The 24,287-nt window shown below is 38.9% G+C and overlaps 1 protein-coding gene and 1 long non-coding RNA gene across 17 annotated transcripts in view; one reads left to right on the top strand and one right to left on the bottom strand.

Moving 5' to 3' along the window:
* Window positions 1–23,143, top strand: part of stxbp5l (syntaxin binding protein 5L) — a 197,979-nt gene extending 174,836 nt beyond the window's left edge. For 10 of the 16 annotated variants that reach the window (XM_067443856.1, XM_067443851.1, XM_067443850.1 and 7 more), the window contains 7 exons: window positions 5,458–5,556; window positions 8,954–9,193; window positions 9,547–9,910; window positions 16,608–16,773; window positions 17,804–17,915; window positions 20,328–20,548; window positions 20,652–23,143. In XM_067443856.1, coding sequence (XP_067299957.1) covers window positions 5,458–5,556; window positions 8,954–9,193; window positions 9,547–9,910; window positions 16,608–16,773; window positions 17,804–17,915; window positions 20,328–20,548; window positions 20,652–20,693 — 1,244 coding nt within the window. In that variant the 3' untranslated portion in view covers window positions 20,694–23,143. The remainder of the gene's footprint in view (window positions 1–5,457; window positions 5,557–8,953; window positions 9,194–9,546; window positions 9,911–16,607; window positions 16,774–17,803; window positions 17,916–20,327; window positions 20,549–20,651) is intronic. The other 6 variants (XM_067443858.1, XM_067443853.1, XM_067443857.1 and 3 more) reach the window with 1 other exon arrangement.
* LOC137076085 (uncharacterized) lies at window positions 10,668–14,610 on the bottom strand. Its single transcript, XR_010905192.1, has 8 exons — window positions 14,583–14,610; window positions 13,346–13,439; window positions 13,161–13,270; window positions 12,923–13,023; window positions 12,390–12,480; window positions 12,196–12,311; window positions 11,966–12,060; window positions 10,668–10,972 (listed from the first exon to the last, which is right to left on the bottom strand). It is a non-coding gene; the product is annotated as an uncharacterized lncRNA (long non-coding RNA).
* Window positions 23,144–24,287: the final 1,144 nt, after the last annotated feature.

The raw sequence follows: 24,287 nt of genomic DNA, 5'->3' as shown, positions 1-24,287 counted from the left end.
ATAACCTTGAATTCGTTGGTTTTGCCAAAATAACTTGTGAGATGTATGATATCTCATTATGTAAGCAAAGTCAACAGTCATTAGAGGGTGTTTACTTTCATTTTCTAGATGACTAGTCTGTTCTAGGGCTATGGTTAGATGTCTATTTAATTTTCGCTGACAGCCCAGACTTTGCCTTGTTGTAGCCTAGACATCAGGGCTGTGTTTGGGCGGCTATTATAGATATTTTAAACACAAAATTGCTTGCTAGGTAACCTGTATGAGTTTTTATTTTTTAGGTGGACTATCCCTTTAACTGTTATCCTGGGCTTACACACAGCCAAACTTGAATTCTGTGTCTTTATCTCATGTCAATTCTTTGTCCTTGTCAGTCATATATGTCCCTATAGCAGATGTCTTGTTTCTATTAGCTTGATCTGTAGGCCTACAGCGGTAACGCATCACTTAGATCATATCCTCATTGGGCACCGACTTCCTGTCATTCACTAATCCAATCACAGCGATAGACAGTGTCTCCTCCTGTGCCGTCATCTGTGTCCATAATCCTGTTTACATGAAGGACGCCAACCAGGACAACCAGCCCAAATCATAACGGCAGCGTACAAATAGTGTCACAGGGTTCATGAGGTTTTCATAGTGCCTGGATCTTTCCCAGAAAAACGTGCTGTGCACCTTTATTGCCTTTATAACCTAATAATCTGTATTTGATTTCATTTTTGTGAAAAAATATGATTGCTCACAAGCTAGTCAAAATGCCTTCCCATCGCCTCTCTCTCTCTCTCACTCTCGCTCTCGCTCTCTCTCATTTCCACCTGCACATTCTGACATTTTTAGCACAGACTCTGCTTGAATTATTTTAATTGAATAATGTTGTGAAATTCAAATGAATCCACGCCCGTCCAGTTATAGACACGGTTAATTTTGTTTCTCCCCACTTGTCCGTTAGAGGACTACCTACCGCTTCTTTGGTCTCAACGCGTGGCGTGCGTCCCTATCGCTACGGTAACAGGCATGTGGTGCCGCAGTGGGGTCGCTGGGATAATTAAAGGTCAATTAGCTGCAAGGAGAGCCAGGCCGGTGCTAATGAGACATGCTACAGGAAGAGAGAGCTGCGGGAAGCTGGGATACGTAGTCTCATAAACATACATTAAGGTTGGAAAGACACACACACAGTTCATGCAAAATGGTAGAATAAAATTTGGACAGTTACAGAAATTTATCGCAAATTTACCACAACAAATAAGTGGTTTTGAGTTATCCCAGTGACTCTTTGACTATGTACTCTATGACTATTTGGTGCAACATTTATGCATACATAAACAAACCAAAAACGGAGAGGAACAGAAAAAGACATTCACAGAGTTATCAATCTGAAAAATAGAAAATCCACAGAAACTTTTGCCTGTCCCACAGAAAGAGGGCATGGTTTTTCTAATAGGTGTGTCTTTTGGCTCCCCTGCAGTGATTGACAGTCAGTGACCTCAGAAAAAGAGTCCCAGAGAGAGAACGAGCGAGCAGATATTTTCTCTCACCCGTCTCTATCATGAAATATTCACACTAACAGGCTAACAGGATGGATACAACTAATTATGTTCACGGTCCCCGCAGATACAGGTGCTGTCAGTAGAAAAGGTCAATTTGCATGTCTTCCCACAAAACGTATATGTGATTTGGTTTGTGACCATTTTGCACTGTGTGAGAGTGCGCGATTGGATTTGAGGCTTTGTTCCATTTGCGTTCTGTTATTTTGTTTGGGAAATGAATGCTGTGTGACTTCAGTGTCCAATTTTGGTCTCTGTTAAGGGGGATGGTTCACGCTGTCAATAATTATCCTCATGTCATTCCAAACCATAAAAAAAAGATATCCTAAAGAATGTTCATGCTGCTTTTTGCGAAGGTGTACAGTGATCAAAAATGTCCAAAATGTCAACAAATCTCCATAAGTATTAAAGGGATACCGTCCTTCGCATGGGACGTTAAACCGAGGTCCTGACTCTCTGTAGTCATTAAAATTCCCTCGATTAGACCTTACAAATCATGGCCTCCTAATAATCCCCATCCACTGAATTGGCTCTATCATCCTCTCTCCTCTCCCCCTATCGCTGGTGTGTGGTGAGCGCATCGGCGCCGTTGTACTGTGGCTGCCGTCGCATTATCCAAGTGGATGCTGCACACTGGTGGTGGTTGAGGAGAGACCCCTGACATGAGTGTAAAGCGCTTTGGGTGTGCAGTAGAATATATGAAAGCGCTGTATAAATGCCTCATTAATTAATTAATTAATTATTTCATTCATAGTTCACCCAAAAATGAAAATTAGCCTGATTTACTCACCCTCAAGTCATCCAAAGTTTTATATGACATTCTTCTTTCAGACGAATAAAAGTTGACTTATAATAAAAGAGTTGGCTAATCCAAGCTTTATAATGGCAGTGATTGTTGCTCTGTTTTTGAAGTCCATAAAAATGCATCTGTCCTTAAAATAACGTGCTCCACACGGCTCTGTGAGGTTAATAAATGCCTTTAGAAGTGAATTGATGCGTTTGTGTAAGAAAAATATCCATATTTAAAACTTTATAAAGTAACGTTTTCGGCCAATTGCCTTCCGTATTCAGTTTATGGAAAAAGTGTTGAAAGTGCCTCTGCAGTTCAAAGGCTTACACTACCAGATACGCTCGCCAGATGTCACGTACGCATCTTGAACTCTGAGAAGGCACTTTCAACACTTTTCCACCGAAGACGATCGGCCAGAATTTTAATTTAAATTTGAAATTAAAAAGTTTTAAATATGGATATTTTTCTTACACAAATGCAACGCTTTGCTTCAGACGGCCTTTATTAACTCCCCAGAGCCATGTGGAGCAAGTTATTTGAGGGACAGATGCACTTTTATGTAGCCTGGAGGCCAGCCGAACTTAGCCCCGCCCACAAATTTTTTAGGTCGGGCAGTTCGGTCTGCCCTTGCTCCATAGAGGAGTAATTATCTCCGAACAGAAACTGTTCGGACCAATGAAATCATCAGGGCAAGCTTTAGACGATGACGGACAGATGATAAACAGGAACGTAATCATGCACGTCATCAAAGGGGCTTGGATTATATTTACTCGAATCCTAAACGGAGAGCTTGTTTGTATATGCATTCACCTTCACAATTTCTCTCAGAAATGATGATAATGTTGGGTAAGTACTCTGTGCATCATTAAATAATTTTATTTTTTTACAACACCGGCAAAGATCGTGTATTCCATCCTGATTTCAGCGTGTGCAGACAGGGTTGCCAAGTTTTTAAAACAAACCCGCCAACTACTAGCCCTAAACAATAGCTTCTCGGGGGGTTCTCCATGGGGGAAATGGCGTTTGGGGTAAAATGTGTTTGTATTTTGGCAAGGTTGCCTGCTAAAATTCGCACTCATGGGTCTATATCACATAATAGTCGCTTCAACCCGCGGACATTGAAAACAGCCCGCGGGGGGAAAAACGCGGACTTGGCAACACAGTGCAGTTGAACTATGTTGACATTTGACAATGCGTCGCTTCGTTGCTCTGATTGGTTGGTCTATCCAATTGATGTCTTTCCTGGTTCGGTTGAAACGCCCCATAATCACAGCCCAATGGAGCAGTTTCAAAGTATGACCACGTCAGGCTAACTTTTATGAATTTCAAAAACAGTTTTTAACAGTTCAGAAAGAAAAATGTCATATACACCTAGGATGACTTAAGGGTGAGTAAATCATGGGCTATGTTTCATTTTGGGGTATACTATCCCTTTAATACACCTCATACTATTTGCTATTCCCTTGATAAATGATGTAAGGAATACTGTTTCTGGGTTCAAGCCTCTACTCATTTCAAATGAGAATACTATCTCAGCAGCCATTTATGAGCAATATTTATTCGTATGAAACATTTTAAGCAAAGCTTTTAAAAACTCACAGCTCACAGCATCCTGGAAACCAATATTTGAATGAGTCATAAAATCACTGTCTGGCCATCTGATTTTTCAGGATGAAGACAAAAGTTAGTGTTTTATATCTAAAGTCTATGGTTAGGATCATGATTTTTTAGAAATATTACAGCACACAATGAATATAAATGATCACTGTTTTTTGTTTGCTTTTATCATCTGATAGTGTTTGGACCCAAAAACAGTGACGTTACATCAGATTTGACAAGTGGCAAGTAATAGGATGCTGATTAATTTTACTTTCAATTATTAATGACTCATACGCACAACTTTTCATTTATGATTAGGAGATGAAATAATCATTTATGTCTCCTGTATAAGAAATTGAAATGATTAGTTGAGTCATTCATTCTTATGTCACATGACAGCCGCATAGGCTACATACAGGAAACATAAATTATCATAAGGGTGACTATGATATTTTACTGTTAGATCCTGCTTTAAGGCAACAAGACAAACAAAGCTTCATGACTATTTGGCTGTCACATGACAAAAGAATGGATGACTCAAACAAGAAGACACTGTTGAGTAGTAAATTATTCATTAATGGTTTCTCATCATTATTCATTGGCTGGTATTACCATGATTTCTTAATTCGAAATATAGTCAAAGTTGAAGTGCGTAGACGTGTTGGGGAAATTTGGCCACTGTAAATGTAACATTTTGATTCTTTTGAATAATGCTGCTCAAATGAATAAATGACTTGAATGGAGATTAGTTAATTTTGCTGAACAAGATTCAAAGACCATCATCACTAATACACTATGGCCTGGTTTCATAGACAGGGTTTCGATTAAGGCAGGGTTAGGCCTTTGTTCAATTAGGGCATTAAAGTTGCTTTTATAAACATACGCTAGAATATAAGACAGAAAAAAAAAACATTACCGGTGTGCATCTTCTTAAGACAAAACAAAGTTGCTTTCGGTTGAAACAGCTCAAACATGCAGTTTGGCCTGGTCTAACCGTCATCTGTGAAACCAAGGGTATATTAGTATTTTGAAGCCAGTCATACAGGTTTCTAATGACATGAGGGTGAGTAATGACAGAATTTTGAGTTGAGTGAACTTTTCCTTAATGATTGTGATCACAAACACTCACAGCTATAAGCATCCTAACCTTGACACAACCCTCACAGCCAAAGACCAAAGGATTTCTCTGCCGATATTTTTTCAGGTTTTTTTCTATTGTAGTGTTGTGGGCAGGTATTCGAGAAAAAGAAAAGAATAAAAAAGATTGACTTTCTTTTCTTTCTTTCGTTCGTTCGTTCTTTCATTCTTTCTTTCTTGCATATTGGTTTATCGGTTTTCTCTTCCTCTTTCTCTCCTTCTCTGTCACTCTCTGTACGCTGTAATGTTCTGGTCGTGTCTTTGTTTTTTTGGTATACGTCTTGCATTTCTATGTCTGTGCGTGTGATTTTATATGTCGTGCATCGTTGTATTTACGTGTGTGTGATTGTGGCCGTTGGGGTGTTGTGCGTATGTGCATTCAATGGATAGGTTATGCGTCCCGACGAGCCATGCTGCAGCAGTTACACGGAGTCAGTATGTACTCTCACGATGAGCATCACATCACCACCTACAACTGGAGCGAGAGAGGTAAGGAGGGGCTTTATGAGTGTCACAAGGACCTCTCACCCTGTAGCGTCCCGTCTTACTCCGTCCCGTCCTGTGGCACATAGTCGCTTGGTCAGAACCCCTCTTTCGTCACGTTCAGTGATGTTCACCTAGCTCTTTATCTTCAGGTTTGGATCTGCACCGTAGCTGCTAGCAGCTGAACATTTGAATGATGTCTGCTTTGTGATTCACACTGCAGTGTCATCGGCTTATAGTCGTCTGTCCATTCCACGCACTGTGACATCTCCAAGACACAGATTAAATCTAGTCCTGGACCATGTGTGACAAACAGTTAACCGTGCAGTTCAGTCCAAGGCAAGGTTTAACCTGTATCAGTTGTTTCTGTATGTCAGTGTCTAAGGAGCTCTTATGATTCTGTAGACGTGTCAGTATTATCAATCATTAATGTTGTCATCAATGTAGATTTGAATGTTGTGAGGTCATTCTTAAATTACTTTCTATGATGGTAAAAATTCAAAGTGATAGATAATTTAGTGTACACAGAACATGGTAAGATGTGCTAGCATGACCATGATGCTTTATAGACGTATCAGACAAAAGGGAGAAAGAGGTCCTTCACCGAAACATAGGAGGGACATTCTCAAAAAACAGTGCCAGACAATAATTCTTTATTCTATTAATCCAAATGCTAAATATGTGGCTGTTTATTAATACCAACTTTTTGCCAACCATTGAATGAGGCTGAATGTGGTGAGTTTAAATAAAAAGATATTTAATAGTTTTCTTAGGTGGCAAATCACACCACATTATGCATATATATATATATATATATATATATATATATATATATATATATATATATATATATATATATATATATATATATTAAACATAACAATAAGGAACATTCTGTATAAAGAAAGGAATCATCCAAACATTCATTACACATTTAAGAAATTAATCTTTCATATAACATTCAGTACCATGTTAATTTACTCATATAGTTGTAAGTCAACACAGATGTAGCACATAAACAAAAACATTCCTTAAGAATTTCACAGGAGTAGAAGCTTAGAAATTGAGGAATATTGTGTTTTAGAGGCCATTGTGATATATGATAAATGTTATGTTAAATGTTGTAATTTATACCTTATTCCACAGTCTTTTTCCATTATTTTATTATATAGCTTACAAGCATATTCACAAATGAATTTCCTTCCATCACTACACACAAAGCAACATAATTTGACATTGACAAATATCTGTCAGCATTTTCTTCCTATGCGTTTATGTTATGCAAACACAATACAGTTGTTTTTTCTGCAGGATAAACAAGATTCTCAATTTAAAACACCAAACAAACTGTAATATAAGATTCTCTGTTTTATTTTAATGCATGACAATATATCAAGTCAAGGTAGTGACAACAATGACATATATGATATTGTGGTGTGCCACGCAGCTGGCCCTCGTGAACATTAATCACCGGCCCGCTCTCGCGGTCCCTCGCCCCACTGCCTGTCACACCACAGATATTACCACAACCAATTGTATATATTGCCCTAATATACACTTGCCTAAAGGATTATTAGGAACACCATGTTAATACTGTGTTTGGCCCCCTTTGGCCTTCAGAACTTAATTATACGTGGCATTGATTCAATAAGGTGCTGAAAGCATTCTTTAGACATGTTGGCCCATATTGATAGGATAACATCTTGCAGTTGATGGAGATTTGTGGGATGCACATCTAGGGCACGAAGCTCCCGTTCCACCACATCCCAAAGATGCTCTATTGGGTTGAGATCTGGTGACTGTGGGGGCCATTTTAGTACAGTGAACTCATTGTCATGTTCAAGGAACCAATTTGAAATGATTTGAGCTTTGTAACATGGTGCATTATCCTGCTGGAAGTATCCATCAGAGGATGGGTACATGGTGGTCATAAAGGGATGGACAGGGTCAGAAACAATGGTCAGGTAGGCCGTGGCATTTAAACGATGCCCAATTGGCACTAAAGGGCCTAGTTTGCCAAGTAAACATCCCCCACACCACCACCACCAGCCTGCAGAGTGGTAACAAGGCATGATGGATCCATGTTCTCATTCTGTTAACGGCAAATTCTGACTCTACCATCTGAATGTCTCAACAGAAATCGACACTCATCAGACCAGGCAACATTTTTCCAGTCTTCAACTGTCCGATTTTGGTGAGGTTGTGCAAATTGTAGCCTCTTTTTCCTATTTGTAGGGGAGATGAGTGGTACCCAGGGGTCTTCTGCTGTTGTAGCCCATCTGCCTCAAGGTTGTGCATGTTGTGGCTTCACAAATGCTCTGCTGCATACCTCAGTTGAAACGAGTGGTTATTTCAGTCAAAGTTGCTCTTCTATCAGCTTGAATCAGTCGGCCCGTTCTCCTCTGACCTCTAGCATCAACAAGGCATTTTAGCCCACAGGACTGCCACATACTGGATGTTTTTCCGTTTTCACACCATTCTTTGTAAACCCTAGAAATGGTTGTGCGTGAAAATCCCAGTAACTGAGCAGATTGTGAAATACTCAGACCGGCCCTTTTGGCACCAACAACCATGCCATGCTCAAAATTGCTCAAATCACCTTTCTTTCCCATTCTGACATTCATTTTGGAGTTCAGGAGATTGTCTTGACCAGGACCACAACCCTAAATTGAGTGAAGCAACTTTCATGTGATTGGTTGATTAGATAATTGCATTAATGAGAAATTGAACAGGTTTTCCTAATAATCCTTTAGGTGAGTGTACATTGTATTGCAATACAAATCTTTTCAGTTTAAGAGAATCAGAGTTTAAATATTTGAGTGAAGTGTAAATCAGGCAAGTCCAGAAACATATTGTATGTTTGCCTGGCAATATGAATATGCAGTGGATAAGAATTTGGAAGTAATTCAAGGTCAAAAGGATGGTAAAGATGCTGAATGAGTTATAAATTGTGAGTGTGTTCTGTGTATGTTAATTATATCTGTGACATCTCTGATCATATGAACAGGAACATTTTAGTATGTGTTCACGCGATAAATATGTATGTGCCACGCTGTCCTGTATGTACATTATTTTTTTGTTTTACTTTCTCAATAACAAATCTTAAAACCAAAACAAATTATGTGTTTGCAACTGTATATCTGTATCACATTATAACTCAGTACATGGTTGATGTGGATTAAATGTAAGTGTGTATGCACATATGGAGTGACTCCACTTTCATTCATTCTTCTTTTTAACAGCAACAGGATTCTCTCTATCTTTCCACTTTTTCTTTTATCTTTTCACTCTCTGCTATTCTTTATCATTTTCCACTCATCCATTTGTCTGTCTTCTATCTTTCTTGACATTTCTCTTCTCCCCCACCCTCTCTGTCTCTCCCCCCTTTTCCATTTTTTCTCAGAGAGTCGAGAAAACTCGTTCAGCCGTTCCCGGAGCTCTAGCGTTTCCAGCATAGACAGGGAGACTAAAGAGGCCGTAACCACCCTGCAGTTTATGGAGTCGTACGGCCGTAAATCAGATACCCTGCCCACGCCATGCCTGTGGGTGGGCACAAGTCTGGGCCTGGTGCTTATCATCCCAATGTCCATCCCTACGGACGAGCAGGAACGTCAGGAAGACCCCGTTACTGTGGCCCCCACTGGTATCTTTTCATTTCTTCCTTCTCTGATTCTTAAATGCAACATGCCTATACAGAGTTTTCGGGTTCCGAAAGTAAAGACTCCGTTCATTTTCACCTTAGGGAAATTAATTTTTGACGATAAATTATAAACCTTCAAAGACAAACATGTTGTGAGCTCTAAGGTTGTTAATCGCTGGCGTATGTTTTTGATAAAGCCATCTGTTAAATAATCGTGTTTAACAGTGGAATTTTCAGAGAAAAACTGCATGATGCTGTGCTGTGTAGAAAAAAACGCTTTCGGAACCAACACCAGTAAAAAATTGGCCAGGCACTAATGCCCTATATTGTCATGTTTTTGTTCTCTTCCGTCTCAGCCACAGTGTTAATGCTGAAAGGATCCATTCTGCGGTTTGCTTTCCTGGACTGTGGGGGTGCTCTTATCCACAATCCTTACGAGGTGTGGCGGGACCAACAAGCCCCAGATGACCCAGATCGACCCCGCAAGAGGAAGCTGGTCAACTTCTCACCCTCATCTTCTCAAGAGGCCAGTGGAGATGGTCACTTAGCCGTGGTGTGTTCGGAGAGGCAGGCAAAGGTCTTCTACATGCCCTCCCAGGCTTGTTTATATGTACATAACATCACAGAGTCATCCTTCGTGCTGCGGGCCGACGTGGTGTTGGTTTGTAACAGCGTTTGTCTGGCCTGCTTCTGCGCCAACGGACACATCATGACTTTGAGGTTTGCTTTGACTGTTTTGCATCAATTTTGGAAATTGTGTTGTAAATAGTACACTGTAAAAAAAAAAAAGTTGAGTTAACTTAAAAAAATAAAGCAACCAGCTGCAAAGCATTTTTGAGTTTACTCAACTTCAGTAGTTGAAGTTATGCCAAATCATTTTTGAAAGTTCACTAAACTTATTTGATTAAGTTAATTATACTTTACTCAGTAAGTCCATCTAACTACCAGTCCAACTCAAAGAAACAAGTTAGCACAACTTCAGAGGTCTTGAAGTTCAGTAAACTCAAAAATGCTTTGCAGCTGGTTGCTTTATTTTTTTAAGTTAACTCAACTTTGTACTTTTTGTAAGTTGGTTCAACTTTGAAACCAAAAAGTTGGTTCAACTTTTTCAACTTACCAGTCCAACTCAAAGAAACAAGTTAGCACAACTTCAGAGGTCTTGGAGTTCAGTAAACTCAAAAATGCTTTGCAGCTGGTTGCTTTATTTTTTTAAGTTAACTCAACGTTGTACTTTTTGTAAGTTGGTTCAACTTTCTTCAAATATCTAACCCAGATACTTGTGTACCCACCACATTAGGAATCCAAATGCAGCCAGAACAAACCACAGTGAAAATACAACACAATACAAAATACATTGCCATCATTACAGAAAAATTTTATTGACAATTCTGCAAAACAGCATTTTCTGTCTCCAATAGGTACATTAGAAGGTGATGAACTTCTACTCCACTCTTCAATATTTATATAAAAAAAAAGATTATGCACTAAATTAGAGTACAAATTGAAATAAATAAATAAATGCTCAACCTTATGATTATCCATAAAGACTGCAGCAATTTTTTTAAGGACCAGACTCTTGCTGAGCACTGGGGGTCAAGAACATTAAACACTTTTGAAAAAAATATTTAGTAACAATTGCAGCAAAGGTATTGCACATTACCTGGTCCAATCTGCTCTTAGTACTACAGAGAGGCACCTTATATTTGGGTTTGAGTGGATGGTGGCATCACTTTCAAAGATGGTTTAGATCCTCATCTTCTCCCTTTATCCTGGCTCTATGTCCTGCAATAGAAATAAGCATAAAATTAGGGATTTTCCAGTGGACCACAGTGTGTTCAGTGTGTTCCTAAACATGCTCATGTAACTTTATTTGAAAAGTAAAGGTGGCCCTGATTATAAAGGGTTAGTTCCTCACAAAAATGAAAATTAGACCATGATTTAATCACCCTCAAGCCATCCTAGGTCTATATAACTTTCTTTGTGTCAGAGTTATATCAGAGTTATATATTAAAAAGCGCATTTTTACCTACCCATCCATCAGCTATTCTATCCATCATATAACTGCCCCACACACAAGCGCATGTTGACTTGCATACCGTTGGAAGCTAGATATTTTAGATTTTAGTCTATACAGTTTTAAGTATGGATATTTTTCTTACACAAACACGCTACTTCGCTTGAATGAATGAATGAATGATACACTTTTATGATGGATAGATGCACTTTTATGGACTTCAAAACAGAAACCACCATTCAATGCCATTATAAAGATTTGAAGAGCCATGATATTTTTTATTTAACTCTGCGTATATGAAGAATGTCCTATACTCCTAGAATGACTTCAGGGTGAACAAACCATGGGCTAATTTTCATTTTTAGTTGAACTAACCTTTTAAGCTTGTTCAAATTCAGCCATTGAACTAAAACTGATAAACATAATATATTTCCCAAGCCCAAACACTGCCACACCTGAACCTGTGCTGTTAGAAGCCATTTCAGCATTGATGTAATTACAATGCTGATTCAACAACAACTTGTTGAATTTGTGCTCTCAGATGAAATCAAACTGATCACTGAGAAAGATTCAAATATGATTTTTCAATTTAGTATTTTTTACCATGACTTTGTACCCTGCTTTCATCTCTTTACTCTGCCTTTTGGCTGACAGAGAGCAAATGATAAGTTTGTATACCTAAAAGGACCTGATAAACAGCTGAACAGGTAAAGTATTTCAGGCATGAGTGTATATGCTGATGATGACACACATCATCTTACCAGGCAAGTCTTCAGGATGTTTCCAAACTTTTCTCTTATAAACAAAGGTCCCTCTGAAAGTTGTGGCCTTTCTTTGAGCAAGTACAATGGAGTGACTGAAAGACAGAAAAAACAAATATGGAACAAGTTATATCCAAGTTATATCCTAAGAGAGGCATGGGACTTAGCTTGACAGAGAGATGACACCATTCAACCTTTAATCAAACATATATCACATGCTAAACAATTACCTGATGTTCATGTTGGTCTAGTAAGAACTTCATCTCATCTCCATTCTCTGTACAACTAGATGTGTGTTCATCCAATGAAGGGAAAAGGTGCTCTCCTGTAATACTCAGCACAGACCCTGAAAAAAACAAAAACATTGTTATAACAGTAAAAATTAAGTGTACACTTCATTTAGATCTAAAAATAATAAACTCACCTGATCTTTCAAAAGGTTTTTTGCACATTTTTTGCACATCTGCCAGATTTTTGTCAATGCATCACTGATGTTTGATGTTGTTGCTTTTTTTCTTTTTTTCGAAACAGGACAAATACAAAAACAAACACAAAAGCAGTTACAGTGTGTTAATTTAACGCGTAGCATTACAGAAATGGAATAATACAATGTGAAAACAACCCAATGCATAGTTTTCACTGTATTAATTAAATATAAATGTATTTATAAAGATACAAAAGAGCATTAAGTGATTTTGTCTTGTTGTTTGAGTAACAACAAGACAGCAGGTACATAGATTGCTGTCCCCTTAAGAGCTAAGGCACATATCTAATACATCCTACTAAAAAATCTTGGATTCACTAAATTATTTATGTTCACTTAAGACATAACCTACTGTGTTTACGGTAATGCTACCCACTGTGAGCTTTTTGACAAAATAGACCTGATAAACAGGTGAACAGGTGAAGTATTTCAGGCATGAGTGTATATGCTGATGATGACACACATCATCTTACCAGGCAAGTCTTCAGGATGTTTCCAAAATTTTCTCTCATAAACAAAGGTCCCTCTGAAAGTTGTGGCCTTTCTTTGAGCAAGTACAATAGAGTGTATGTGACTGAAAGACAGAAAAAACAAATATGGAACAAGTTATATCCAAGTTATATCCAAAAAGAGAGGCATGGGACTTAGCTTGACAGAGCGATGACACCATTCAACCTTTAATCAAACATATATCACATGCTAAACAATTACCTGATGTTCAAGTTGTAAGAACTTCATCTCATCTCCATTCTCTGTACAACTAGATGTGTGTTCATCCAACGAAGGGAAAAGGTGCTCTCCTGTAATACTCAGCACAGACCCTGAAAAAAAAAACTTTGTTAAAACAGTAAAAATTAAGTGTACACTTCATTTAGATCTAAAAATAATAAACTCACCTGATCTTTCAAAAGGTCACATTTTTTGCACATCTGCCAGATTTTTGTCAATGCATCACTGATGTTTGATGTTGGTGCTTTTTTTCTTTCTTTTCTAAACAGGACAAATACAAAAACAAACGCAAAAGCAGTTACAGTATGTTAATTTATCATGTAGCATTACAGAAATGGAATAATAAAAAGATATTACAACCCAATGCATAGTCTTCACTGTATTAATTAAATATAAATGTATTTATAAAGATACAAAAGAGCATTAAGTGATGTTGTCTTGTTGTTTGAGTAACAATATATACACAAGACGGCAGGTACTTAGATTGCTTTCACTTTAAGAGCTAAAGCACATATCAAAAACATCCTACTAAAACATCTTGGATTCACTAAATTATTTATGTTCAATTAAGATATAACCTACTGTGTTTAAGGTAATGCTACCCACTGTGAGCTTTTTGACAAAATTGGGTATATGTTTCACTATCAAATTGCAATAAACACAAAAGATTAGCACTTACATGCTGTCTTTAACATTTTTAACATCATGCACGTCCTTCTTATTCTTTTCTCGTTCAAGCATGTTTCCTCCTTATTTTTTTACAGTCTATGGTTTCCTCACACTTATCTAAGTTGTCAATAACGTTGAAGCTGTAACTTTTGGCGCGCGTTAATCAAAACAAAACGGTGTGCATGCGTCTTGCGGAAGAACATTGTAGTCGGAGCTACTTCTCTCTGTTTATGTCTATGAGGACGAGTCACGCCGAAAGTATTGTGCTACTCCGCATCGACGCCGACTGAGCTAAAATAGTCCCAAAATAAACATGTATTATAGGTGTAGCGTAATGATTCAAAATAAGACAAAAACACGGTTTAAAAAATGGATTCATAAAGTACTTGCTCATTGTATCTATTTCGTCAATTTTGAACATAAAAAAAGTTTATTACAAAGTGAAGCTTTAAATCGACGTTACTGTGCTACGTGTACAATCTCTAGCAAAATAGGCCTACATTTTATATAGTCTCCATTAAAAATATAGTCCATCCAGCCATACTCTAGCTGTATATGTTGATATATACCTTCAAATGTTAACAGATTGCTAACAGGATCACCGAACATAACAGATAACAAACAAGATAACTAATCACCACATGCTTTAGTATGAGTTTAGTCTTTTAACATTTAACAAACAAGGTGTGCCATATATGTAGCTTAAATTATTCATAAAGCTTAAAGAAAACTTACCTCAACCAGATGAAATCCAGTCCCTTCCAAAGCGTGGTTGAAGGACGAAACCCCGTGCAAGATACAGCGCTGACATTCTGCGCATGCGCGATGACGGGAAGTTATGAATAAATTAAAACATTACGTTTTCTCAACTTACTTGTTTGTGTTCAGTGGACGACATATTAGTAAACTTGCAGTGAAATCGTCCTTATAAGTAAACTCAACATTGTGGTCAAAAATTTGTCCACTCAACTTAAAATCTGAAACTGAGTCAACAATTTGCAAGTTGGATTTTTTACAGTGTAGAATTCTGGGCTGGTAACCAGAAGGTTGCTGAATCTAGTCCCTCAAGCAAAATACTAACATTTTAAATGGTGATTATACAGTCAAACCAAAAATAGTCAAACCTAGTAAATCATTTTTACTAGTGGGTTTGCAGGATAGCACAATAAAGTAAATTGTGACATATTATATCCAAAAATTCTTCAGACAGTGGACCAAATTTATACCAGGACCAAAATTATTCAGACACTTTGACCTGACCATGTTTTGCTGAAGTTTATTTAATTGCTAATGTGATCTTTTACACCACAGACTGAACAAAAAAGAAGCATTGCTGTGTCATTGGTTGACCTAAATTGGTATTAGGGGTGACCTCGAATAGTCAAAGATTTGATGCATCGATATGCGGAGCCTGATTCGACCACTGATCTCACGGTCGAATCTTCGCGGGTGTTATGAAACGAGGATCATACCATTTTGGCAATATGGGGGTGCTCAATATTTTAAAGACGTGTCGCGGCGCTGAGCTGAGCTGAGCATCGGTGTGCGACCCCTTTAAGGGCGCTGAGCTTCGCACCGCGCCTTTAAAATTAGAACACGTTCAATGAGTGTACACACACCGGCGGCAGCATTCAGCGCCTGTCCGCGGCCACTCGGGAAGTTGTTTAAAATCCTGCCACACCACAGAGCGCTTTCGTGCAGCTCATCTGTCAGTCAATTCAAAATTGAGCTTGCGTGTATATAATGTGCGCGTCAGGTGGTGGTGTGAGATCCTGAGGGGCGTATTTCCATAAAGAATAATTAATATAAGTGCATTGTCTAGAAATATAAGTTTTTAAACCCTACAGAACATCTTAAGCCCTGTTTCCACCCAAAATTACCCGGAAAAATTAGTCCCAGGAATTCTTTTTCCCCCAGACCTGCCGTGAAGATCTGTGTCCGATAATGTAAGACTGCACGTGACTTTCCAGAGCCCACTCGATTTTGTTCTCCGCAAATACACTTAATAAAGCCTGAACCTCGTCGTCAGTCCATCTGTCGTATTTTGGAGTAAAAACTCCATTGTTGATTCGAATAGCAAACAAATCTCATTGCACAATGTAACTGACTTTTAGGTTGAAATAAAATACTGCATGGAGCCGTGGACTCAACCAATCAGCATGTTCAGCGCCTAAGTCCCACCCCCGAGAGTTCCTGAACTTTAAAAAGTACTACCTCGCAAGCAGGGCCGTTTTGAGGGGGCGCATTTTTACCCAGAACTTCAAGACCCTGGGATCAAAACACAAAGTCCCACCCCAAAGTCCCTAGTTCCTTAGGAAAGTTCCCACGGTGGAAAAACGGCTTTAGAATTTCTATTGTAAGTGCATTACTGTAAACAGAATGATTTCTTGTTTTTACAAACTGAGAGTTGAGAAAAATGTCTGTACTAATCCACAGTATTTGACAGGTTCTGTCAATAAAGCTTAACTTATATTTAGCCGACAACATTCCTTTAATGCCAGCTCAAAACCTTTTGGTATTGATTTTCAGTTTAATCCAGTTTACAGAAACCAGCTCAATCCTTCAATAAACTCTAAACCTCAAGTTGGAACAGCTGGGCTGTGCTTTTGTTGGATTCATGTTAAATCCTGCCTTTAGTGCAGTATGATATTTTAGGCAAGAATTTCTGCATTCCTCACTATTTCACTGTCATTTCCGATACAAAGGATATTGGAATGCAGTTTCTAAGTCTGTTATCTTATATGCGTGTATGTTTTGTAGCCTTCCCAGTTTACGGCCTCTGCTAGATGTCAACTACCTGCCGCTAACAGACATGCGCATTGCCAGAACATTCTGCTTCACCAACGGAGGGCAGGCGCTGTATCTGTGCTCCCCCACAGAGATACAGAGAATCACTTACAGCCAGGAGATGTGTGACAACCTACAGGTGTGTGCATGTGTGTGTGTGTGTGTGTGTGTGTGTGTGTGTGTGTGTGTGTGTGTGTGTCTGTGTGTGTGTGTGTGCATGCTGATGGTGGTTATTGAAGTGAAATGTCATGCTTGTCATGGATGCTTTGAGCTCTGCTGAGCTGAGCCCTGCTGCATCTCGGCTGTAATTTCTGCCACACAGGTTGTCATTCTGTCCTTTCTCTCTCTCCGTTGTTCTCTCTCTGTCTGGTGAGGATGGAAATAGTGTAATGCCATAGTATTCATTCTATTTTTGCAGTATGCACCATGTGCACAATATGCTATTTTTCAGCATAGAATGTCCGACCTGCAGTATACACTACTGTTAAAATGTTTTTTTTTAAATGTTTTTGAAAGAAGTCGTTTATGCTTATCATACAGTAAAATCTTTATCATTACATTAAAATTGCATTAACTGTTTACTGTTTTAATATATTTTAAAAAGTATTTTATTTTTTTGTTGGCAAAGCTGAATTTTCAGCATCATTACTTCAGCATCACATGATCCTTCAGAAATCAATGTGATGATTTGCATTTCTTATTATTCATGACGAAAACTGTTGTGCTGTTTAAGTTTAGTGGAAAAATAAATCTTACTGACCCTCGTTTTTTTTAACATTAGTGTATTTATCCCACAATGCAAGACAATTTACAATTTATTTGTAGTTTGACAAATAAACTATAACTGATTTTCAATCTTTTTTTAAAATTATTATTAAATTAATATTTTTAGCCCTTAAATTGGGGGTGGGGGGAGAAGAATTTTGTCCATGTTTCACTAAGTAATCTAGTATAGTATTCAATTTCAAATGTGTCCTGTTTCTTTACAAGTGTGTCTGTCAAATGTCTTGTCAAAACTTTCCATTTTACATAGTGAAATGTATAACCCTACTGACATCTGCTGGTGGGTTTTTGAACTGACTGTGCTGCCATCGCTTTCGATGTAGTATTTGATATGATTTTTTTCAATTTAACACTTTTCACTATTCACTATTCTTCATTAATTGCAGGAAATGTTAGGAGAGCTCTTTACACCAATCGAGACCCCTGAGGCTCAGAACCGTGGCTTTCTCAAGGGCTTTTTTGGTGGCAACGCCCAAACCTTCGACCGAGAGGAGCTATGTAAGTAGAGTTATTTATCACTCCTGTGTGGGTGGATGTGTGTGTGTGTGTGTGTGTGTGTGTGTGTGTGTGTGTGTGTGTGTGTGTGTGTGTGTGTGTGTGTGTGTGTGTGTGTGTGTGTGTGTGTGTGTGTGTGTGTGTGTGTGTGTGTGTGTGTGTGTGTGTGTGCGCGTGCGTGTGCGTGTGCGTGTGTGTGTGTGTTTGTAAGCATATTCTCACAGATCCAGAACCACAGATCTTAACATCAAAAATGTGATGTCTGGTTCACATTTGAGCTCAGAACTGCCCACTTAGACAAGAAGAGACCATGAGATTGACGTATAATGTGAATCTAAAAAAATCTTTGAATTAGTTTTGATCAGTAAATTTTTTATCTCTGTTACTATTCCCACAAACCCTGGTTTACCCCTGTAAAAAAAAAAAAAAAAAAATTATATAATTATTATGCCATATTAAAAAAAAAAACATCTTTGTTTCCCCAAAGAACCTTTCAGTGAACAGTTCTTAAAATAAAATAAATCATAGTATAAAGAACATTTTAACAATCCTTTTTCCACTATAAATAACATTTTGTGCGGTGGAAAGAGATGGATGGATTTAAAAGTATTTTCATGAAACCATCAATAGGGTTTTTTTTTTTTTTTTTTAAACTGTGCCAAAATGCCCATACAAATGTATAAAATGCATATAAAAAATGTATGCGCTCGTTTAAGAAAACATGCAGATGAACCAGGATGGAAACACTTTTACAGAATACAGTTCTCGATGCGCTTAAAAAAAAGTGACTTTGCAATGGGATGGCATAACTGGACAAAGCAGTGGACGGTTACGTTTTTAAGCAATGTTGCTTGGACACTTTCCCATGGAGAATAAGCAACACATTTATATCTGAATACTTTAGATCAGTCGTGGGCCCTGTGTCTCACCTAGTTGCCAGTTGACATTACTTAAAAAGTTGCCCCGTGTATCATCACCTTGAGACGCAAGTACAGTGGCTTCTCCTATTGCAGCAACTTCCATTTTTCTTAGTGATAGTTAGGGGCGTTTCATCAGTGCCGATTTTGTTCTCCTCGACTCACTGGATGGAAATGCTGCTGTATTCGCAAATCTTTAATGCGCTATTCCTATTGTGATCATAAGTAAAATGCTAATAAAAACTGAACTGGCTTTTGAATTTTTTTATACTGTTGTCTGAGGTCAACTAATGACGTTTGTGTGGTTTTTACATTGAAAAACATAACTAATAAGAAATAGGCTTTTTTCTACAGTGGTTTTGAGGCTGTCTTCTGAACGCTGGGTTTTGATGGGCATGCCACACTGGAGACTTGGAAGTAAACACCCAAGGCTAGGATTGGATAAGATTTGCATATTTAATGAGCTTCAGCTCCGCTGTTATATCTATTGCCCAGTGTCAGATGAGGGAGAGATTATTTTGAAAGCGGCAACTGCAACTTGTCTTCGTATCAAACAAACACAATGATTTATTTCTCATCCACCCGCGATTGTATTACATGGCCTGCACCTGCACGATAGGTCGATATAAGCGTAAACTGCGAGCACACACTGACACACACACACGTGCGTGCCCAGATCAAGAAATAATTTCTGCCGACGGGTGTACTTTCTGGTACAGCCCTGTGGGACTATTATTACATATAAAAAAGACGTTTTACTCACATAAGTTTGTTGCACCATTCCTGTCGGATCCAATATAGAAGGCACAACATTTTGTCTGCAAATCCAGCACTTGAGACTTGTTTACCAACGATTCCGCTGTGAAATTTCCTGTAGCTCAACCAGTAGAGCGTGGCGCTAGCAACGCCAAGGTCATGGGTTCGATTCCCAGGGAAAGCAAGAACTGACACTAATGTATAATGTGTACCTTGAATGCAATGTAAGTCGCTTTGGATAAAAGCGTCTGCCAAATGCATAAATGTAAATGTAAATGAAATGAAGCGATTATGTACACGGTTTTCCCCACGTGAGCTGGAACTTCATTAAAAAAGTATCAAACATTCCTAATATTATGATCCGAAGGAAGCTTAAGCAGCGACTGCGTTCTTCCACACTATCTTGCTATCTTCTTCCACATGTTTATTGTTGCTGGCTGTGAGCCAAACAGCTCCATGAGTCAGTTGGCGGGGCTACTGAATTACACGTCCTGTAGAGGTGTGTTTTGTCACGCAGTGACGTAAGGATGAAGCTCACGATCGTTTTCTGGGCCTTGTGTTTATAAAAGCTTTTCATTAACTAAAAAGGAAGATTTCAGCTCTGAAACTTACAGGATAATCTTATATTATCAGACCTTTTATATATCAAAAGCTCAAGGTAAAGTTGATTTCTCAATTCATTACCCCTTTAAAGAGTGTAGTTTTAGTTTAAGTAACTGCCTTTTCCTCTCTTGAACTGTAGTTGGTGAGGCAGCGGCGGGTAAGGGGTCCCGCAGCCTGGCACAGCACATCCCAGGACAGGGAGGAATGGAGGGCATGAAGGCAGCAGCAGGCGGGGTGGTGGGAGAACTGGCTCGAGCTCGCATTGCCCTGGATGAGAGAGGACAGAGGCTCGGAGAACTGGAGGAGAGGACCGCTCTGATGATGACCAGCGCCGAAACCTTCTCTAAACATGCTCACGAGGTATGTCGGAGAGTGAGAGAATGAGAAAGCAGAAATATAAATACAAATACAAATAAATCTTAAGGTGCTTATTCAAACTCTTGTTCACTTTTGTTCTCCACAGCTGATGCTGAAATGCAAAGACAAAAAGTGGTATCAGTTTTAGAGGGTCCTCGAGGAGGGCGCACTCTCATGTACTCCTCTGGTACTTGGACTTTCACTCTTTAGAAGAGAGAGAGAGAAGGAGAGAGAGAGAGCGAGCGAGCGAGAAGGATGGACCGAGAGAGAGACTTAAGGGCTGTTCAGCTTCTCTTCTGTCTTTGTACAGGATTGTCTTACTCTGTTGAAAAGGCGAAGGCCAGATTATGAAACGATGGACTTGTACAATTACCGTTTATGAGTAAGTGGGGTTCCATACCCGCATTGTAAAGCAGATGTCATCTTCATTTATGTACAGGGGTTGATCAGGATCTCCTCACTCACAAGAAGCAAATCGCCTCACGCCGTGTATATACTCGGAAAGTTACGAAATCAACAAGAGTGCATGAAACAAAATGGATGACCTATAAAAACGTAAAACTGCCATAGTAAAAAGCAGCATGTTACTTTAAAACAAAAGGGAAATAAAAGATGAACAAACTTTTATTTAATAACCTAAGCCAATAATATAAACTATGACAAAAAACTTTATATTTTTTGAAATAGCAAACAAATATATATAAACAAAAAATGTATACCTGCATTGCTATAAGGCCAAAATATTTCGTTTTTTTGATGACGCCATACTGTTTCTTTCAGCGATGTATATTTTCAGAACCTTTACCACGCTGTCTCGTGACATACGACCCCAATTTAACCACTCTCGTACTGCAAATCAGGCCGACGACGACTCCGCTGGCCACACCCACGACGTTCAGCCACAAACGCAAACTTTTTCCGTTTTCTTTGCTGTTAGCTCACAAAAAGCACCACAACCAACTTTTTAATCCGTCTCCAAAAGGTACTTCACCCTCTCCTAGAGACGTATGACGTGACATGGTTTTAGAAGTGCGAGTAGTAAAATGTATTTGGCGCCACGTGACGAGTGTGTCTGTGAGGTCCTTTTCGAACGTGTTTCTCATATGTAATACTTAACGTGCCATATTCTAGATGGGTGAAGTATCTTTAACTGTAAACTAGCGATGAATTAATTTGTCTGTGGTTGATATTCTGGGCTCTTACATGTAGATAAGACAAGCCAGCCAAACTCAGACAGAAGCGTTGGCTCTTCATGCGTGTCTGTGAAAGTACAAGTATGGTTTGATTCGTTATCTAATTCGTCACGATATTTGGTTTTCTTTAAAAGATCAATTTCAGCTGGCCTGTTATTTTTCGTTTCTAGTCATTTCGGTTGCCTGGGGGCACGTGTAACAAAGATTGTGCGTTGTTTAGTTTTTTTTACCATGCTGAGGAAAATGAGTGAATGACTTCGATTTTATCTGCCAAAGTTTGAATGCATCGTGGAGAGATTTCCTTCACATTTCAGTACAAGGGACAACTTTTGTTCATTTCCTTTTACCCCCCTTCAATATAACGTCAAAACGATGTTTTCTACCTTACTACTGTAGTGTCAGACGATTGTTCGCTTGTGTCTTCTGGTTGTCACTCGACTGTTGAAATGGTGTTTAGACTGATCAGTGGGCGCTACTGTTTTTTGAATATGTGTCTGGAAAGATCAAACTGAGCGAGTCGTGAATTATAGTGTTACATGTAAGCTAAATCTTCCAGAATCGTATTTGAGACTCATGTTGTGTTTCTATGATTGTCCTCTGATGACCTCTGACCTCCTAGTGCTTTACTGTAACAATCTCAGCATATCTTCCGTAGTCCATGCCTCTGCCCATTTGGCTTTGTATATACAAGCTGCTACTCAGTAACGTAAATGTTGTGCATTGCAATACAAACTCAAGGCTCATGAGAATACACATCGTCAACCCTAAGTCAAACTTGGGCTCTTACGCAATATTACCTTTTTCTTTATGCCTTTATGTTAAAATAATAGCTGACGATCGAAGAAAGAAGACATTGCATGTGTGGAGATTTGGACTCGAGAAGACTTTTAAGACTCTAAGATGCCAAAACCATGTAAAGATGGTGAAGAAACTCTGCTGAAGAAACCTGTTGGTCTTATCTCATGTTCACCATTATATTTGTTACAATGATTTCTCTTTAGTGTCAAAATAAGTAAAAACTGACTCTCACAGACAGGGTGTTTTGTTTGTATGTTCTCAGTTTTTATATGAAAATGTACAGTTCAACCTGGAGGAGAGCGACATGGTCATTGAACTAAATTCTGTGATTTGGATATTCCTCTGTGAATGTCGTACCTGTTTAAAGATGGTACCGTGTCTGATATTCTGACTGAAGTTCTGTAGGTCTAACTGTAGTTTCCTCCACCCCAACACCTGGTCCTCTGATACCTTCAGAGAAGGCAGCAACGTCGGTCTCGTTTAAATGGATAATGCCACCTTTCGTTCTTATCGATATTCTAGTAGTGTTATAGAGGTTATTGAAAATAAAATGGAAAAATATGTTGATGCAAATCAAAATGAAATAAACATTTATTGATGTACACAACATCACAGGACTGGTTTGTTTCTGTAATATAGTTTGGGTTAGTAAGTTGTCCACCAAGAACAATCCTAAAGTGCCGAAAATGTATAAATGTATTCTGTGGTCACATTTTGAATATGCAAAATACATACACTGATCAGGCATAACATGGAGACATGGACTCCACTAGACCTTTGAAGGTGTGCTGTGGTATCTGGCACCAAGATGTTAGCAGCAGGTCCTTTAAGTCCTCTAAGTTGTCAGGCCTCCATGGATCGGACTTGTTTGTTCAGCAAATCCCACAGATGCTCGATTGGACTGAGATTTGGGGAATTTGGAGGCCTGAAACTTGTTCTCCTCAAACCATTCCTGAACCATTTTTTGCTTTGTGGCAAGTCCCATTATCCTGCCGAAAGAGGCCACAGCCACCAGGGAATATATTTCCATGAAAGAATGTACATTGTTTGCATCAATGCTTAGGTAGGTGGTACGCGTCAAAGTAACATCCCCATGGATGGCAGGACCCAAGGGTTCCCAGCAAAATATTGCCCAAAGCATCACACTGCCTCTGCTAACCATCCATCCTCTCATCTTCTTCTTCTTTCGGCTTTTCCCTTCAGGGGTCGCCACAGCGAATCATCTGCCTCCATCTAGTCCTATCCTCTGTGTCCTCTTCTCTTAGACCTTCATGTTCTCCTTCACTACATCCATAAACCTCCTCTTTGGTCTTCCTCTTGACCTCCTGCCTGGCAGCTCTAACCTATCTATCCTTTTGCTGATATATTCACTCTCCATCCTCTGAACATGTCCAAACCATCTTAACCTGGCCTCTCTAACTTTGTCTCCAAAACATCTCACGTGATGTGCTGACATCCATCTCACATCCATCATCTCATCTATCTTAATTATAAAAACATGCATTCCCATTAAAATAGAATTGCATTTTTTTATGACAGTGGTGACTAATGCTCACTAACCACAGATTTGCAGTAGTAACAATACCGTGGCTATTTTTGTAAGTGCAATACAGATCCGACATCCTACACAAATGAATAACAGCAGAAGCAGCGCCTACAAAACAGCAAGCGTCTTTCCTCTTCCTATTACATAGCCAATCAGCTTCCAGTAAGTTGCGTCATCGGCGCACACAAGGTGCAAACGACCAATC

Source organism: Pseudorasbora parva, chromosome 5 (assembly GCF_024679245.1).
Source record: "Pseudorasbora parva isolate DD20220531a chromosome 5, ASM2467924v1, whole genome shotgun sequence".
Taxonomy (NCBI): Eukaryota; Metazoa; Chordata; class Actinopteri; order Cypriniformes; family Gobionidae; genus Pseudorasbora; species Pseudorasbora parva.
Note: the sequence above shows the minus strand (reverse complement) of the source record. Positions and strands in the feature narration are given on the sequence as shown.